Source organism: Colossoma macropomum, unplaced genomic scaffold (assembly GCF_904425465.1).
Source record: "Colossoma macropomum unplaced genomic scaffold, Colossoma_macropomum, whole genome shotgun sequence".
Taxonomy (NCBI): domain Eukaryota; kingdom Metazoa; phylum Chordata; class Actinopteri; order Characiformes; family Serrasalmidae; genus Colossoma; species Colossoma macropomum.
The window spans coordinates 7,588,769-7,608,810 of NW_023494804.1; the positions used below are offsets into that span (position 1 = coordinate 7,588,769).

At 40.3% G+C, this 20,042-nt stretch overlaps 1 protein-coding gene across 1 annotated transcript; it reads left to right on the plus strand.

The window, feature by feature from the left end:
* Positions 1–7,352: 7,352 nt before the first annotated feature.
* akap1a (A kinase (PRKA) anchor protein 1a) lies at positions 7,353–15,797 on the plus strand. Its single transcript, XM_036595139.1, has 9 exons — positions 7,353–7,453; positions 9,185–9,311; positions 11,266–11,384; positions 11,904–12,081; positions 12,946–13,096; positions 13,201–13,268; positions 13,600–13,673; positions 13,981–14,040; positions 15,456–15,797. Exons 1-9 carry the CDS (start codon positions 7,397–7,399, stop codon positions 15,516–15,518), a joined length of 897 nt encoding a protein of 298 aa, XP_036451032.1. The 5' UTR covers positions 7,353–7,396; the 3' UTR covers positions 15,519–15,797.
* The last annotated feature ends 4,245 nt before the right edge of the window (positions 15,798–20,042 follow it).

The window sequence follows — 20,042 nt, forward strand, 5'->3', positions numbered from 1 at the left end:
GAACACTGACAGAGTGCAAGAACATGAAGTTTAGTTTATTCTGAGAGCGCTAAATCAGAGAACTCGTAGTGAGGAGAATTACTGCTCTGTAATGTCTTCCGGGTCTCTCAAACCCTAGAGGGCGCTATTGAGCGAGTCCAAAATGAATGGGTTAATATGGAGCGTTTTTAGCAAAATCATAGTTTATAAATGCTTAAACGTTTTTAATGTAAAACAATACATGGACTTCCCAAACACAGAGCAGCATAAAACATCTTAACGCTGCTGTTATATTTTTAAGAGCTTTTAAACTGGAGTTATAATACTTTAAAACAGCGCCTCATGTACGTTCATGACGTCAGTGAGCGCGAACAGCCAATGAGCTGCTCTGCTCGCCTTCTTTGCTTTTTTAGTGAAATACATTTTTCTACTTTCTTAAATGAAAGGAAAGTTCTAGACAAGTGATTAGAAACTATTTTAACTTTTTTTTGTTTGTTTTTAGCAGTCCATTAACTCACATTCATTATGGACTCGCTCGCAGGCGCCCTCTGCTGTTTCGTAGTCCTGTTTTTGATATAACGGGGGAAATAGGAAGTGGCCAGCCTCCTCATAAACCGGCTCTGGCTAAATGACAGGGGTTGGGTACCATGAAATGGATCTACTGTCCAGTTCTTTTTTTTAATTTCTGCATGTTTCAGTTGTTGAGATGTACACTCTTAACAAAGGTTTTCCACAAGGGCTCTTTAGTAAAGGCAATGGTTCTATTAAAAAACATGAGTTCTTCACAAACCATTTCATCATGCAAGGAACCGTTTAAGCATGAAATGGTTCTTCAGATTGTTAGAGAATGTGTATATGTTTCTATATAGCACCAAAAAGGGTTCTGCTGTTATGATGTCAAGCTCGAACCCCTTTTGGTGCTATATAGATCCATGTACAACACATTCTCCATCAATCTGAAGAACCACATCACCATGCAAGGAACCATTTATGTATGAAATGGCTCTGCATAGTACAACTGCCTTTACCAAAGAAGAATCCTTTTTAAGAGCGCAAGTCATTCAAAATGGTTTGACGTGAAATGATTAATTGTAGAAAAACTTGCCAACTCAGACGGCGCCATGAGCAGAGTTCAATTTATGTCCTGTTATCTTTTTAAAAGCAAAAAGTGACTTGTTTTTAATTTCTGTGAAAGGTGAAGTGATCTGTACTTCAACGTAAAATAAAATTATTAAAATTAGCACTTGAAGGATCACAAAAACACATAAAATGTGTGTATCCACCTTTAATATGGTGATTTTGGGGTGTCCCACCTTAACTTCTCTTTGAAATATATTCATTAAAATCTTTACGTAACGCCATAATTATGGTGTTATTGGGTTCACATCCGAGCAATTAATGTTCAAAGAATAATTTTTCCCTTATGAACAACCCTGAAAGAAAAAATGGAACACACATACACATATTACCTATTCTTGTCCTCTTATCCGCTTATCCTCCTGGTTTATGGGGGGTCTTGAACCTATCCCAGTGGTCATTAGGCAGAAGGCAGGAAACACCTGGACAGGCCACCAGTCCATCGCAGGGCAGACAGACAGACATGCCCATTTACACACACCGAGGGGCAATTTAACATCTCTAATTGGCCTGACTGCATGTCTTTGGACTGTGGAAGGAAACCCACGCAGACACGGGGAACTCCACACAGAAAGGACCCTGTTGCCCAGACAGGAATCGAACCCAGGCCCTTCTTGCTGTGAGGCGACAGTGCTACCAAAAACAGAAAAAAAAAACCCCAAAATATTATGATATATACAGAAATTTGTATCATCTTGTTGTTTTCTGCGGAATAACTAAATTCAATTTTTATTTTCTTAATTTACGCATAATAAACTGATTAGGACAAGCCAACCACCCCTGAATGCTGCTTATTTTAGCCTAAATTCCCAACCCTGTTACCTATTTTTTTAACCTTCAATTAATTTTTAAATAAAAATGGCCTGAAACAAACATTTTAATGAAAAAAAAGTTTTCAGCTGTCTCCTCTGCTCTCTTGTACATTTTATGTTCTTAACTGCATTAATATCAGCTTAATGGGGGATATTATCTCTGTGTTCAGCACTGTTACTGGCTTCAACCCTGTTATTCAGTCATTTTTGGTGAAAATAAAACATGTAATTCAGTAGTTTATGTTACCAGAAGTGTCAATTTAGTAATGAGAGTCAGCAGTTAAAATTACTAATACAAGAAAAAAATGCACTATTTTTGTTTAGAGAGAAAAAACTCTAAAGGCTTTAAAGAAATATATAAATAAAATACTGAAAACACGAAACCTTTGGAATTTTATTATTTATTTGTAAGGTTCTGAAGCATTTCATGAATGTATGTATTTCTTGCTAGATAATAATGAACTCAGTTGACACAGGCTTTTAAATGACATTTACACATCCTCCTAAACATTGGTAACTGGGTTGCAAAAAATGCTGTACATTTCAGAAAAACAGCTCATGTAGTGTCTGATTTGACAGCCTGAGGTGGGAAGATAACATTTTTTGAAGCTTAAGCACTTACTTCGATTAATACTTCGTCAAAACGGCAAAAATGAAAGTACATTTTTAAAGAACTTTGAGGCTTAAAATGAACTCTGTTCAGGCGAAGTGCCAGATACACTGACCAAAAAGAAATGGTGGTGAAAGGAACCCAGAGTTGTGATGTCTACAATGCAAATATAGCCATTTTACTATCCAAAACCATTTTCTACATTTTATATGTAACATTGATAATAGAAAACTAGTGGCAAGTCTAAAAAATAAGTTTTCTTTGGGGACTATTTTGCCTTCGAACGCCCTACACGTACCACCCCGCAAGGAATGGATAAAAAAATAAGTTTTAGGAGCAAAACTTTCCCTCAAAACTATTGAAAAACAGTGTTTTAGGTATCAGACAGTGTTTTATGTAATACCTTTATGTGAGGGAGCTATTAGTGGCATTGGACGTCTGGTTCCATTCACCACCATTTCACACCAAACCACTCTGAATGACTGTTTACATCTCAACCACTGAATTAGGCAGAAATTCGGTGGAATTTCCCTTTGCGCCTTTAATTATGAAAATATTTTGCGTTTAAGTCACTTTTAGTGATAGTTCACAGTGAGAGTGGTGGTTAAAGCTTAACATGACTAACATCCCTCCCAGTTCTGAGGTCATTTGGTCAGTTTGGGCGCTGAACAGGAGCTGCGGTCTTCATCTCTAATAAGTAAAGACTGATGGCGCGCACCTGGGGCTCCAGAGCGCGAGGAACAGTCTGAGGGCTTCACGAGCACTTCGTAACGTCCGAAACTTGACTTTCTCCACCACAAAGGTGAGCATTAACTCCATTTATCGGCTCTCAGGTTGTGTTTTCACTCGTATTTCTCACAAAACAAAGTTTGTTCTTCAGCTTAGCGAAGATTTTAGTTCGTTTGTGTAGGAAAGTGGGGTTTTTTGTTGTTTTTCTCGTATCCTGTGAAAAGTGAGGCTCTCATTTTGAATGAGGCTGAAGTTCGCTTGCTATTCGACAGCTTGTTCGAATTTTCCCGTTCCACCTTAAATGGTGTGGCAGTTAGGTGCTGTATTTAAGGTGGAACGGTAAAAGTTAAACAACAAGCTGCCGAGTAGGAAACTGACTTCAGCCTCGTTTATCCTGAAGCTAGCTCTGCTAGCCACAGCTGACAGGAATGTTATATTCCATGTTTTATATTTATTTGTGCTTTATGGGTCGTTAAAGTCGCTTAGCTGGTAACTTAGAAGAAACAATTAGTGGAGAACTCAATTGAGGAAAAGCTGGAGAACAACCTTCTGACCTCTTTTAGACTCAGATACCTTCTATAGTCTGTGTTCTGTTCACTTTCCTGAAAGGACAGTATCTTGAAGGGCAATTCCACCGAATCTCCAAAAATGTCTGAACAATTCAGTGGTTGAGATTCATTCAGAGTGGTTTGACGTGAAATGGTTCGTTTATAGAGAAACTTAGACTGATTTCTTTACACAATGTCTAACACTAACACACACACACATATATATATATATATATATATATATATATATATATATATATATATATATATATATATATATAGCCATTTTATTTCTTATCCAAAACCACCAGTGAATCTACATGTACTTTCTAAGTTTTTATATGTGATGTTGACGATGGTAAAATAGTCATAAATTTAAAAAGATCCCTTTTTTTTATTGCAGACTGTTTTGCCTTAGAACCCTCCATGTTTCCCCTCCACTATGAAAATATTCAAATAAGTTGGTTAAAATACATTTTAGTCCAAAGTTTGTACCACAAATTATCATAAAACAGTGTTTCAGACATAAGGCAGTGTGTTGATAACAATTGAATGTAATAACTTTCTGTGAGGGAGCATATAGAGGCATTAAATTCTTCATAAGTCTGGTTCCTGTCACCACCACTGTGAATGTTTCTGGTAATTTTCTCTTAAATGGAGCATTTCATACCAAACCACTCAATGATTTTGTTAACATCATCCCTTTAATTATGCCGAAATTTTGAATAATCAGTGATGTTCCCCTTTAAGGAAAAGCTTGAGTTCTGAACAACCTTCTGACCTTTTTTTGATACTCATATCTTTTCCCTGCATTTGTCAAACTTCTGGTGTCTTAATTCTGTTCACTTTTCTGAAAGGACACTATCTTAAATCACTGCTGCTGCTGGTCCATCCTGACAGGAAAAGCCATGGCCAAGTACTGCTGTCAGTGTGCCAGGTTTTGAAGGGCGAAGTCAGTAGCTTGTAAAATCCTCCGTGTCCCTGTGGACCAAAGGACAGTCCGAGCTTTATTTCCATGCCTCTGATGTGCCTGTGGAAAGACCTTCATATCATTCTTTTTATAACTCTAACAAATGTAGGCTTTCATCCAGGTTGGGATGGTATCTCTGGCCTGATGAAAGGCCACACAGGCACAGGCCTGCAGAGGTGTTGGCATACACATATGCTGCCATTGATTCAGCTTGTAGCTCATACAGTGGCCCCCAAAAAGTATTTGGACGCTGTTGGTGTCTAGCCATAATAGCCTGATGAACTTTAGTGAAGTTTTTGTTACGTTGTAAAATGTTTAACATTTGTAGCACACGATTAAACTGATTGTAGACTCTGTGTGAAGAACTCTACACTGCACTGAGGCCACTGTAAAGCACCGAGGCGGGGGAGTCTGGGGCTGTTTTTCTTACAATGATGACGGTGAGCTTGTGTACATTGTTGGGTTTTGGATGCAAACTTGAAGAGGTCTGCAAAGAAATTGCCTCAAAATGACTGCCTTTTGAAGGACCCCCTCCTCCCAAAAATGCAGTCTTGGCATGGTCTGTTTAAAATAAATGCTAGTTGGGTCGACACATTTCTTAACCCAATGAACTTTTTGGGGCCCACTGTAAATTCTTTAAAAAAAAATTTCCATATTTACTGTGAAGTAATTCCTTCATTGGCTGATTAATAGACATGAATAGTGATGAGTTACATTTACTGTTCGAATAAAACTTAAAACTTACGATGGATTTGTACTTTTAGATGATAATACTTGTACTTCTACCCAAGTATACTTGTGAGGAAAGACATCTTTTTTTTAAACCCAGTATTTAAGTAGTTTTTGACCTACTACTTTTATACTTCTACTTTTTTGGGAAGGTTTCTCCTAAGTAGCAATACATTTACTGGAGTATAAATTCAGGCTACTCTAGCCACGTTTGTTGGTGGGTTCATGTATTTGGCAGGTAAGAATATCTTTAGTATTTATTCTATATTCTGTTCAATATTAATGTACTGTTTGCTCTTTAAAAGAGTCTTGAGGTGTCTTTATTGCTGATATGACGTGAATGGGTGCAGATGGTTAGATGATTCCAGAAGGTTCACAAACACCTTCTCACAACTGTACGTTCCTGCTGCTTGCTTGATCCTGTTCTCATGTTAACTCCTGTAGAGGGACACCGTGTGTTACCTGATATCCATAGACTGTTATCAGATAACCCTCCTTCTGCCTGATAATGGCTTTGCTCCGAATGTGCCGACGGAGTCTCCACCTTGTGTTACAGCAGTGTTGCTTTTACACCTCTCTCTCTCCCCAACCTTACACCTGACCCATCATTCATGCTTCTCACCTTTCAGTCCTGCTCCATGGAAGCCAGGTAAGGTGACCTGCTCAGATGCGCTTGACAGTTCTCTCTGCTCTCTCTCCCCCACTGTCTTGACAGGTGTAAGTGGCATCTTTACCTAGAAAATGCTGCCTCTACCTCTCAGGCCCCTCGTGTCTCTCTCAGCACTGGCTCTGCTCGGCTGGTGCTGGTACACCGTCAGAAGAAGGAGGAGGAACCTTGTATATCAGGTCAAGAAAGAGGAAACTGCCTCAATTGCCAACATGCAGAGCCTGAAGGAGGGCTTGGTGGAGCAAGAAGCTGCTACAGATGTGAGTAGGACATCACAGGATTTGAAGCCGCATCACCATTTGCACCCTCTGGAGAAGCAAGAACAAGAGGGTTCTTTGAGTTCTAGTGATTCCAGTGACCAGAATTTGAACCTAGAGTTTTCAGATTGCTCTCACGTTAGCAGCCCTGCCTTAGATAAGTTGCCTATCCTGCCTGGAAACTCACCAGCCATCACCACTGCTACCTCTCCAACTCTACAGCCTCTGAAAGGAGATCGCCCAGAACCAGAAGGGGAGGTTTCAGAGGTTCAGGCATCTGCACTTGTTGCCGAAAAGCTGGAAACGGAGACAGAAAAAGACAGTTTTGCTTCTAAAGGCCATTCAGACATTACAGCTGACGAGACCAACCCCTCCTGTCCTGAATCTGATGCCACCTCTTCTGTACAACAACCTCCAAGGACTGTCTGCCCCAAAGCGCATGAACTCCCTAGTCTGCCTGAGAACCAGAGCGAAAAGGAAGTGGAGCAGCTCAGTTATAGCTTAGTCAAGGAGGCCATCCGTGCTGCCACCGAAGAGATCTTGGCAACTGGTGATGTTGGTTTAAAAAGGAAAGACCAAGAGGAGCCAAGGGAAACTTTACTGACTGACGTCCAGACTGCTGCCCTAGGCCTGAGAGACATCAGCAAGATTGAAAGTTTGTCTGTGAAAGAGGGCAAAGCCGTGTCTGGTTCTGTGCCTAAAACACCACAAGAAGATTGTGCCCTTACCCACACAGTAAAGGGAAGTGTCTCTTCGGTAGACAATCTGAGTGACCAGTCCATGAGTCCTTCAGTATTCCAAGCTGGAGAGGATTCTGGATGTAGTACGTGCCATTCAGAGGATGGGACGTTGGCAGAGGAAGCAACGATCAGAGGAGAGCTTTGGTCAGGCCTTACAGAGGAGGGAATCTACTCTCCTGTTTCAGAAGCTTCTGAAAGTAAAAATCAAGAAATTCACCATGGCACGGAAGAAGGAAATGGAAAACTCCCAAGACAAAATGCAGACGCCTCAAAAGGTTAGTCTTTTATCAATTTTGCAGACCTATTTTAATTAGTTTCCATTCAGTTCTGCTATTTGTGGAAATTGACCAGCTTTAACACCATTAGTTGCATGTGCCTTTAAAATACTGGTTTGTGTGCCATTTCTTTTAATTGCATCCAGAGTGTTTTTGCAAGTGAATATGTGTAACATTGCTTTGCAGTCATAACAAAACCTTGCAAAATAGTACCATCATTTACTTTAATGGTAAAAGAAACGAACAGGGGAATTTCTGCATAATTAGGACGTGAAGGTCGTTAAGAGGTCTGATGCGAAATGCTCCATTCTAGAGAAACGCTCAGAATTATTCAATGGTGGTGAGAGGAACCAGATGTCCAAATGGTTTAATACCACTAAACAGCTTTCTGTGCTGTAGCTTTATGTGACATGTTTAGAAATATGCTGCCTGATTCCTGATACATTGTTTTATGATAGCTTTGAGAAGACTTAAAGGAAGAAAAAACCCCAAAGCTATCTATGCCTGAGAGATACATGCAGAGTGTTGACCTGGCATGTATTTTACTGTTATCAACATTACAAACAAAACTTGGACACGTGTTCGCCGGTCGTTTTGGATCAATAAATTAAATGGATGAATATTTGCATTGTGGAAATCGTGACCCCTGGTTCCTATCGCTATCACTATTTCCACATATTTCTCTTAAGTGAAGAAAAGTTTTTGTTATGGCTGTGACTTTGTTCCTGGGTTAAATGCCTAAAATGGCATGGAGTGGACATCTACTCATGTAATCTTTTTAGGGCCATCTTGTCCTCTGGTACAGGTGCTAACGATGTAACATGCATGAATGGAGAGAACAGGGTCGACAGCAGCGAAACTGAGTGCCCAAGCTCAGCCCTCACCCTCTGGGACATAGAAGTGCCAGCGGTGAGCCTAGTATCCAGCCCATGCTATTATAACCATAATGTGTCTTATAGCCAGTGCTGTTTGAACATAGTGACCTGGGGATTAGTTAACTGAATGTGGCAAATGATTGCAGATAATTACATAAAATATTCCTAATGACTGTACATGAGCTCAGGTGAACAAGATGGTAGCAATTTGGAGTTTCTCTGTTTTGCATTGAGTAGAGTAGCCTAATTAAGTGTTAGGGTGACACTGAAACAGTTACATAAGACACAGGTGGGTTTGTAAGTGGAGATTTAGCTTTACTTTCCTTTAGGTGGGTCTTCACAAAGCAGGATTTATCAGTTAACAGCTAAGTTCATTTTGAGTGCCTAAGGGCTATTTCTGTTGGAAAGATATTGCTGCTGTTGGGACAAAACCTCATATTTTTCAGTTTTTGACATAATTTGAGAATGCCTGTTGCCCTTTATGCTGTGTGTAAATTTCATAACAAATGGACCAAAAGAAACGGCTCAAAATGACTTTGAAAAAAGTGTTGTTCCATTTTCTTACATTAAAAGTAAAGAAGGTTTTTTCCTTCTCCTGTAAAGTTACTATTTTGTAGATACAGCAGCGATATGCAGGTTTACTGCATAAAGCTAAGAATTACACCTATTACGTGCTGCTGATAGGTCTTATTCTGTTTATCCTGTGATTGTTCGTACCTGTCATTTTAATCATGCTGACATGCACAGTGATGAATGTTTCAGCTAGTCAAGACCCACTCGCTTGGTACACAGCAGTTTTTGTACTAAATGATTTAAAATATTGGATTTTAATGGTGTAAAAACCTTGTTTTGGCAGCACCTTGTCGGGCGATTAATTGGAAAACAAGGGAAGCATATTGGCTTCCTGAAGCAACTCTCTGGTGCGAAGATGTATGTGTCTACTCTGCCTTACACTCATGAGTTACAGATCTGTCATATAGAGGGTGAGTTGACTCCCGAGGGCTTATTAATGTAATGTTCTAGTTAATAAACGTCTTCTAGTTTATTGTAGTTCATTGCTGATTCTTAGACAGATTTGAGGAGAGACTGTGCTCCATTAGTTTTTGAAAATCCTGTAAGCATCTAGAGCTGGAAAGGGTGATCACTTATACAAAGAATGCTGGTTAATTTCTTACTGACAAGCTTTAACATGGACTTATTTGAATTGCTAATACACATTAACTTCTCAAGGCTTTTTTAGACAGCCAGTCTAATCAGTTACCGCATCATAAAAAAAATATATAAATATATATATATATATATATATATATTAAATAATATGGACAAAAGTATTTGGACACCTACAGGAGCTTTTGTGACATCCCAGTCTAAATCCATAGGCATTAATATGGTGTTGGTCCCCCCTTTGCAGTTATAACAGCTTCCACTCTTCTGGGAAGCTTTCTACAAGATGTTGGAGAGTGTCTGTGGGAATTTTTGCTCATTCATCCAGAAGAGCATTTGTGAGTTGAGACACTGATGTTGGACGAGAGGGCCTGGCTCGCAATCTCCGTTCTAGTTCATCCCAAAGGTGTTCGATGGGGTTGAGGTCAGGGCTCTGCAAGCCAGTCAAGTTCTTCCACACCAAACTCACCCAGCCAGGCCTTTATGGACCTTGCTTTGTGCACTGGGGCTCAGTCATGCTGGAACAAAAAAGGGCCTTCCCCAAACTGTTCCCACAAAGTTGGAAGAGTATAATTGTCCAAAATGTCTTGTTCTGCTGAAGTGTTAAGATTTCCCTTCACTGGAACTAAGGGTTCTAGGCCAACCCCTGAAAACAACCACACATCGTTATCCCTCCTCCTCCAAACTTTACAGTTGGTACAGTGCAGTCCGGCAGGTAACGTTCTCCTGGCATTCACCAAACCCAGACTCGTCTATCAGACTGCCAGATAGAGAAGCATGATTAGTCACTCCACAGAATACATTTCCACTGCTCGAGAGTCCACTGGCAGCGTGTTTTACACCACTCCCCCCAAAGCTTGGCATTGTGCTTGGTGATGCCATGAAGCTCCCGGCGCACAGTGTTTGTGCTGATGTTGATGCCAGAGGAGGTTTGGAGCTCTGCAGTTATTGAGCCAGCAGAGCGTTGGCGACTTTTATGCACTAAGCTGCTCAGCACTCGGCGACCCGCTCTGTAACTTTATGTGGTCTGACACTTTGTGGCTGCGTTTTTGTGGTTCCTAAATGTTTCCTTTTTTCCCTATAATACCACTCACAGTTGATCGTGTAATATCTAGGAGGGAAGAAATTTCACAATCTGACTTGTTGCAATGGTGGCAACCTATTACAGCACCACGCTCGAGTTCAGTGAGCTCTTTAGAGCGACACATTCTTTCACAAATATTTGTAAAGGCAGACTGCATGGCTATGTGGTTGTTTTTGTACACCTGTAGCAATTGAACTGAATGAAACAATGATTAAGAGCTGTGTCCCAATACTTTTTGTCCATATAGTGTATGTGTTTTCTGTTGGTACTGTGCTCACCCCACAAATCTAGCCGGGGTAGAAAGAATTTATCATTTCACTGTGCTGTCTAGACATAAACTATGCTGATAGTTGATAACAAGGCTGCCCTGTTTCTACTCTGAAAATTGCTGGTCTGGATGTCCCAGTGCAGGGTTGAACAGTCTTATCCACAAAGAGCCAGTGTGGCTGCAGCTTTTCATTTCAAACATGTAGAGCACACCTTATTCCACTTGCTTAATCAACTGGTCAGTCTTGTACGTATTGATCATGTGTGCTCCTGCCTTATTGGAATGAAAACCTGCAGCCAAACCGGCCCTTTGTGGATAAGACACCCCTGTCCTAGTGTTAGTCACCAGAAGTATTGACTCCCATCATCCACTGGGTGGCAGTAACAGATCTACTAATGCTATGGTGTTTTGACCCTCTCAGGGACAAAAGTCCAGGTGGAAAACGCACTGACGCTAATCAGAAAGAAGTTTAAAGATTTGGATTTGAGCAACCGCCGATGCCATGTACAGCCTCTTCCTTCGCTCCCCATCACCTCCTGGGTAAGTGACTGCCAGATACACTGTTTATCAGATAGAAATGCGTATCACTCACTGGCCACTTCATGAGCTCCAGCTACCTTATAGCTCCATTACATGGGTGTGTGATCAAAGACTGTAGCCTTTGTCGTGCACAATGTCAGCTGCCCTCTACCCCACCCAAAAATGTCCAGCCAGGAGTGGCTGTGTGATCAGAAACTGACCACTGATGAAGGGCTAGAAGATGTTTCCCTGTTTAGTTTCAGCTTGCATCTAACATGCCACTCACCTCCCACACTATCTCATCTGATCCAGCCAGTGAAGTACTTTTGAATAAGTTAATTAGCTGAAGCAAGTGTGCCAGACTGTAGTTGTAACCAAGGTTCAAGGAAGGTACATCACTGGGGCTATGGTTGGTCACCACTGCTGTAGGGATTTCTAAAGAAATGGCTGGTAAGTTTAGGGAAAGCTGCATGTAAATTTACACATTTTTCTTGTAGGATAAAGACCCGTTATGAAGTATGTGTGTTTTCGTGTTTGTAGCTGTTGCTACCTCAGGACCGTCCAGTGGAGGTAATCGTGCCACGAGTCGAGGCACCGAACTACCTGTTCGTGCAGCAGCACACTCACCCCACCTACTACGCCCTACGCAGCCTCAATGAACAGATGCTCTTCTGCTACTCCTACCCGGGATGCCCCAGCCTGCCCACTCCAGTAGAAGGTAGACGGTGCCAAGAAGCTCCCTTCATAAACACAAACGCAACCTGTGTTCAAACCTCAGTTTGTTCTCACACATACCCCTTCCTGTTGGGTTTTCCACACATACTCTCTCATTTCTCACCTTCAGTTTCTGACGTTATCAAATGTTTCACATGTCCTGTTTCACACAGCTTCTCACATGGGTACCTTCTTGGCCAATACTTTGTTTTACACCTCTGAATTCAGTTCAGTCACACACATTGCTGTTTTATACTGTCAGAACATGGGGTTACACTAGTAATGGGCAATATACTGTTTCATCCTGTAAACTGTTTGAAATTCTTTAAGATATTCATTATGTTGTAACCTTTAAATTTATGCATGCCAAGAATACCTAGCAGTCCCAGATCTCCTTCCATGTAGCCATGAAACAACTACCTGTATATTGTTCAGTTCTGTTTTTACTCTTTTACAATTAAAAATATTTTAGATTTGCTTCAGTTGTTAAATATGGTTCTGATTTCTGGATGTGTTGTTGGTTTGTGTGTTTGTGGTGTTTCTTTTCCCCCCCTACTTAAACTACACCATTATGTGGTGTAATAAATGTATGACTTAGCAACCACTGCTAGGTTATTTACATTTTTTCCATTTGCTTCGGTAGTCAAAAAGAAGTGTTTGCCTTTTTCATTAAAAATGAAATGTAGCTTTTGTTAAAATCACTTTATTTTGCAATTTTTTTTTTTCTGTAGTTGTGCCTCATTTTTTTTTTTTCTCTGGTTGTCCTACAATGTCAGGACATTTGCACCCTGAAAATGTACAAAAACGAACACATGGACACACATCAGTGTGATATCATGAAGTAATTGTGTGTCTCTCTCTCTCTCAGCGGGGGTGGTATGTGCAGCCCCCTCTGCAGACGGGGCCTGGTGGAGGGCTCAGGTTATCCAGCACTACAAAGACTCCGACACCGTACAGATCAGATACGTGGACTACGGTGGCTACGTTACGGTTAACCTCAGTGCCCTCAGACAGATAAGGTTCGCTCTTTCTTTGCTTTGGGTTTGTTTTAAACTTTCACCTTTCATTTTTCTTGGAAACTTGGCAAAAAAATACCTTAACGTTGTTTTGATTATTTTCACAGATCAGACTTTGTGGCATTGCCTTTCCAAGGGTCTGAAGTTATGTTAGAAAATATTGCACCTTTGCCAGGTAAAACGTAATACTGTGTCCTCCGTAAGCACTGTGAAATTCTGGATAGTTTTTGCCCACGAACTAGAGCATAATTAGTACAAAATGGGAAGATGGATATGAGGTCAAAGTATAGACTGCTTCCTTTTATTCCTAGTTATTCCATAGCATCCATGTCTTTTGGATTGACCATGCATGCTCGTGCCTCTCTTTTCTAGAAATGTGATTACACTGTCCAAATATTTTTGGGTGGCACCAAATACAAATGATGTGCCCTATAATTGAAACACATTTGGGTCAAATCAGACTTGCCTCGCTGTAGTCTCAGAATGCCATTTGTTTGATGTCTCAGGCAAGGAGGAGTTTTCACTCGAGGCCAAAGAAGCTCTTGAAGAATTAACACAAGGGGTTCCTTTAATCATAAAGGTAAGAAATGGATCTGGTGAACATTTTGATTCATTCTTTTCATTTTGATCCCTGAATGAAAGCAGGGTTCACACCATTTTTCCATGGGGAAAAAAAGTTCCATCCTGTTTGAGTGTTTTACACAGATTGTTCTAGTACTTTGAGATCAATGGGGAAAGTTTTGTCTAAAGTTGGGCTCCTTCAGCTTTGAGTGGTTATCTGTGGGTGGGAAGAAGCGCTTTAATCATTTCCTCAGTGGGGAGGCTGACTCACTCGCGCCTAAAGAAAGGCAGTTAAACCTGCGGGTCGCTCTGTGCTCTGTTCTTAGGTCACAGGCAGTCAGAGTGGACTGCCCTTGGTGCATATGTGGCGGCAGGCAGGAGAGGAGGTCTGTATTCGTTACGTTGTTATATTACATATTTGTAAAATTGTCAAGTGTCCTATATCACTGCTGTTAGAACAAAACCTTGTGTATCCATTTTTGACATAATTTGAAAGTATGCATTGTCCTATGCATTGTCTATAAATTTCATGATGAATGGGCTAAAAGAAATGACCCAAAGTTACTTGTAAAAAAAATTCTGGTTCCATTGACATTACATTAAAAGTAGAGTATGTTTTTTCCTTCTCCTGTGAAGTTCTCATTTCGGAGATGCAAGGTTTTGTTCAGAGAACAGACATGGACCCTCACAGAGCAGGTACTATTTGGGTGGATCATTAGACGCTCTTTCCTTGCCGGTACAGTTTGTGTTGGTCATCCTCTAGTCCTTCATCAGTGGTCACAGGATGCTGCCCACAGGACGCTGTTGGCTGGATATTTTTGGTTGTTGGACTATTCTCAGTCCAGCAGCGACACTGAGGGTGTTTAAAACTCCAGTAGCACTGCTGTGTTGGTTTGAGTGGATCAGACACAACACACTAACACCACCACCACCACGTCAGTGCTGAGAATGATCCACCACAAATCATACCTGCTCTGTGGTGGTCCTTTGGGGGTCCTGGCCAATGTAGAGCAGGGTGGAAGGGGGCCAATAAAGTATGCAAAGAAACAGACTGACTACAGTCTGTAACTGTAGAACTACAAAGTGCTCCTATATGGAAAGTTAAGCTGTTAAAATGGACAACGAGGTGGTTTTCATGTTATGGCTGATTAGTATATTTGGTCAAGAGATGAGATTTTTACAATGGTATAAAATGCAGTTCATAATGGGATTAATATGATGGATGATTATATCTACGTATGGTTGTCTTTTTAAAAGTATTTATCTGCGTATTTACATAGTTTGTGGCTGCATTGCTCCTAAATGCACATTAATTTGTTTATAAATAGTTGTATTGCACTTAAAGGGGCAATGCCACAGATAGTTTAAAATTTCTGCATAAAAGAATGGTCAAGATGCAAACACAGCCATTCAAAGCAAGTTGGAGTGGTTTGGTGTGAAATGCTTCATTGCAGAGAAACATACAGAATTGTTTATAGTGATAGTGATGGGAACCAGACGTCTGACGAGTTTAAACCTACCTCACAGAAAGCCATTACATTTAATGGTTACAGGTAAGTTGTCTGATGCCAGAGACATTGTTTTACGACAGTTTTGCGAGTTTTGGCTTCAAACGTCTTTGACATTTGTTTCTATCACCTTTTACCTTTTTACATGGTAAAGAAGCAAGTTTCTCTACAATACGTCATTTCACATCAGACCACTCTGAACATCGTTTACATCGGTGATTTTATTATGCTGAAATTTTGAAAACTATGGAGTTCCTTACTGAATAATGACTGTCTCTCCTGTCTTGCTGTAGATGATTTCGGTGAATGGGCTTCTGGTTGAGCGTGGACTTTGCTCATGGTTAGACAGCCACTGATGGCCCATTTAGCTCTCACCTCATCTCCCCTTCATCTGTCTCTAAACTGGGTTTCACCTGATCTCCACACGCATACGCATGTATACACACAGAGGTGCTCTTTGTAATATGTATTGTAATATGCAGTTCACAAGTTTTCATGGCAGTGACACGTTCCTTTCCTATGTTGCAGCTGCTTGTTTAAAGGTCATGCAAAATTGATTAACTTAAAAAAACTGCTCATTTTGAGCAGTTATAAGGGTTTTTTTTTCAGAAAATAAATCCCATTATGAATACACTTAAGAAAATTTTGAATATTATTTTCAGATGTTTAACTTGAGCAAGAACATTTTCTCATTAAATACACTTGAATGACTGCACAAGATTTTGTTTTTGTTGCTTGTTTTCTTTTCTAAAGTTTAATCTCTGTTGGTTCGTCATCTGCTCTCAGCTGTAAATATATATATATATATTGTCCCATTCCATATTGCTGTTACCTCTTTCTCTTTCCTGTGTCTCCTTTTGCTGTACATTTGTTCCCGTTTTAAATTGGAGATGGGGAAACTTAAAACTAGGATGTAAACCCACCTCTTGGCTTCCTGTTAGAAGGCTAACCTAAGTGTTGTATAGCTTAGCACTCAGTGTGGGGGAGTCACTGTGTTTGCTCTGTTAAATTAAAGATTCATGCTGCTTAAGAAAACCTAAGCAAGCTGTTTCAATTCATGCTCATTTCAAGATGAATGGACCAATAGAAATTGCTCAGGAGTACTTGTAATAAAATCTTGTTGCATTAACTTTCATTAAAGGTTGAGATTGTGTTTTCAGTCCTGCAATCTCCATGTGTTGGATTTTGCTATTGTTCAAACCACTGCACTGCAAGAAAGCCTTTCATAAAGAAAGGGAAAATATATTGAAAGTGAGGTGAAAAGAAAGCCATATTTGCTTTTCTTGAAATAAGTAGTAATATCTAGTTCTTTGCATCACCCTAAATATCTTAAATCAGTTAGAAAGTATTTAAACAGCATTTTGAACATGAGGAGCATCAAAAGTTGTTTTCATGTACAATAAGATCTGAACTACGAATCAGAATTTTGCTTTCATCTTTTATTAATTTTGGATTGCGCCCGAATACACCATGTGTGTGTTAACCAGGCTGCCTTTGAGAATTCTGGCAAGAAATTTTAAACAGCTTAAACCCCTCAGCTCAGTATTAAAAAGGCTTTCAAATAACTTCAAATGCTGTCTCAAAATCCTCACAGCGAGGCAGTGTAATAGGAGGCTGAAACAAGCGAAAAAGCCATGATTCAACATAACCATCGACACAGTAATGATAACTTGATCAGTGACTCTGCTTGTTTTATGCCATAAATTGCTTAGAATAAGGTGACATTTAAGAGAGAATGATAAAGGTAGTTGTTGAACAAAAAATATTATATTGCCTTGATATGACCATTTCAATTGCTAAGATGTTTGCCATCTGTATGCTATTGTTATAGACAGTTGTTTTTCTCTTATTTCTCTTTTTTTATTTTTTTTCTCTTTTTTCCCTTAGTGACCTCTGCAGCTATACCAAGAATGTTACAGACTTCTGGAAGTTTCAGCATAGTTTTAAAAGGACAGCAGAACAAGGGCTTGGCTCAAATTTAAGAGGTAGGAAGTTACAAGGACAGGGTCTATTGACAGCTATACTGAGGAGATGCTGAATATGAGGACGGGACCTTCACTCTGCTGCTGCAGTCTGTTCCCACAGCCCTGGCTCAGATAGATGGGAAGCATAGTTTGAGGTTGCTTACAGGGTTGTGTGCCCTGCACAAAGATGACCTACACTGCCCCAGGCCAAAACTAGAATTCTACTAGAATTATTTGAAATATTTTTTTCAAATATAGCCTATAGTCAATGTTGACTTTATTAGGCTTAAATTAAAGAAACTTCTCGAGTGGCTGGAAGGATTACTTGTGTTGAATTGTAACTATGCTTCCTTTCCACGTGGGAAGAACTTTCACACACCATAACCCTATGGTTGAAGCAAACCTGGCCTATTTTGCTCTTTTAGCCCTTGGCACTCGGAGAACTGCAGTCGTTAGAAACTGGACAAGTAATTTTCTTGTCGAGAGTGGCTGTGGCATTTTGTGTGTGTTGATTGGGTGCTTTCTGTTCAGTTGTTTTTCCAGCCTCTTCCCCCTTTTCTGTCAAGGCAGCCAATTGTCTTTTATTCTTGGTCCAATTTTCCTTGCTCTATTGCTTCATGATTAGCTGGGTTGCAGCGGCAAGCGGGTTGTTTGATGCAAGTAATATATTTTAGTCCTTGGCGCACAATGAATTGTAGTTTGTGTAATTTTGCTGTTTTTTAATTTCTCCTTTTTGTCCATAAATTCATGCTGGGTGACTATGTCCTCCGTCATGTCCATTTTCTCTGCCTCTTTCCAAGATGAAGGTCCACTCTGCCATGATGAGGCCTAGCCAACACGTTCCCAGTGTTTGTAGCGTGCTATCAAAAGGACACTGCGATAAATCATCTGTCAAAAGTTCAGGCGACCACAGGTCACCGCTGCCACTTTGCACTCCCAAAACATGGGCCGTTCTTCTGTTTGTTGCATGACTAACTCAAGACATTTATTTCCTTTATCATCTTTGACTGTCGCCTTTTCTGATGTCAAGCCATTAGAGATAGAAGAGAGGAACATTTTGTTTGATTTCCTTGTACTTCAGGTGAAATTCCCTTCGTCCAAGCTGTCCACTGCCTGCTTGTCCTGAGCCCTGATCAACTCTTTTGCAGGCAGGTTGTCACCAAAGATTTGTCACAGATTTCTCACTCGGAACACTCAGTTCTGACTCTGTCCTTTAGGGCAAATGCTTCATCCCTCATCTGTGAGCGACTGCAGGCTGATTATGGTTTCTGTCTTGATTGAATCATTTGAATGTCTTGCGTCATATGTCTACTGTAATAGCCCCTTTCACACATGCACGTTTACCTAGAAATGTAACAGTAGTTAGACATGAAGTGGTGAAGTATGAATACAAGCTGGAGTCAAAATCCCAATGAAGTTGGCACAGCACTTTACCTGCATGAGACATCCTGAGAAATTAGCAGGAAGGCTTGTGTGAACAGAAGCCAATACGTTCCCACAAAGTACAAAGATGTTTAGATTACAGCTGGAAAAGCTGAATGATGTGATGCTTTTTTACAGTTACATTTTTAGTTTATTCTGTATTGCGGTTGTGCAGATGTTCCTATCTTCTGTTTTTACTCTCGAACAGATGTGGTAAAGCTTTTAAATGCGTTACTGAGTTGAAGTGCTTGGTTGAGCCACACTTCCTCACTGATTATCCCTCCACTGGCTTCCAGTCTTGGATTATGTCCCACATAGAAATCTTGAACATTTTTCTACAGGCAGTGATTTATTTAAAATCCCAGACCAGAGTTCTGGTTATTGTAATCCACCTAATTTGCTTGTTCAGGATTTCATCATATCCTATGTACATGGTGCAGTCCTGGAAGGCCGATGTCCAGCAAAGTTTGGTGATTTACCTGCTCAAACACACCTGATTACACTTCTGTTAATTGCCAGGTTTAGTGGGTGTGTTTGAGAGGGGAACTAACAAATTGTGCTGGACACTGGCCCTCCAGGACCAGAGTTGTGCACCCCTGCTTTAAAGCAACACTATGTAGGGTTTAGGGATTTGGAGACCTCTCTGGTGTAAATATGTAATTGCACACAATGGGTGGAAGAACATTGGTCGTGCTGTAGACCCCCACAAGTGGATGAATCTGACTTTTGCAAGTGCGTCAAAAGAGTATTCAAAGAGAACTTGGCCAAAACTCTTCCTCAGTATAATGTTGATTTTGCATTTGAGATCAGAACATCGAGTCTGACCCTTTTTTGAGCCTGTGCACGAGACGTTAATATGTAAAAACGTATGACGTGGTCCCGCCAAATCCATCCCGGTACCTCTGACTTTTAAATAGTTATTTCAGGCTGTACAGAGTGACTCAAGGCTGTGCATTCACACCATATTTTAGTGTGTTCTCTATTCTCCTGACTCTGTAATGCTGTTCTTTCAGTTTTAACAAAAATATTACATAGTGCTGCCTTACTTTCTGCTCAGTGGAATAGGTGATAGTGTGAACTGGTTCTTTAGTAAAGAAAATGGTTCTGTGTAGAATCATGAACGCTCAGAGCTCTTTGCATGATAAAGGGGTTCTTTGCATCCTGAAAGCGTTCTTTAGATGAATGGAGAATGTTATGTGGTTCTACACAGAACCGTTTTGAAAAGTTATATATAGCACCAGCAAGTGTTCTTCTATTGTTACAGGCTTGACATCGAAACAATAAAGGAACTCTTTTGTGCTGTAACCCTTTTCAGACTGGTTCTATATAGAACCATTTACAGCACATTTTCCATCAATCTGAATAGCCATTTAACAATGCAAGGAACCCTTAGATTATGCGAATGCAGGGTGATTCAAAAACATTCATCCGATTTCAAATCGCCATATTTTTACAACCATGAGGTACCTAGGAACCAATCACATACCAATTGAA

What these genes read in the sequence shown, in the direction of transcription:
- akap1a (XM_036595139.1), top strand. Translation starts at nt 7,397, where the DNA reads ATGGCACGGAAGAAGGAAATGGAAAACTCCCAAGACAAAATGCAGACG. An exon ending in CGCTCCCCATCACCTCCTGG is followed by an intron (nt 11,385 to 11,903) that starts GTAAGTGACTGC and finishes TCGTGTTTGTAG; the next exon opens with CTGTTGCTACCTCAGGACCG. An exon ending in GGGTTCCTTTAATCATAAAG is followed by an intron (nt 13,674 to 13,980) that starts GTAAGAAATGGA and finishes CTCTGTTCTTAG; the next exon opens with GTCACAGGCAGTCAGAGTGG.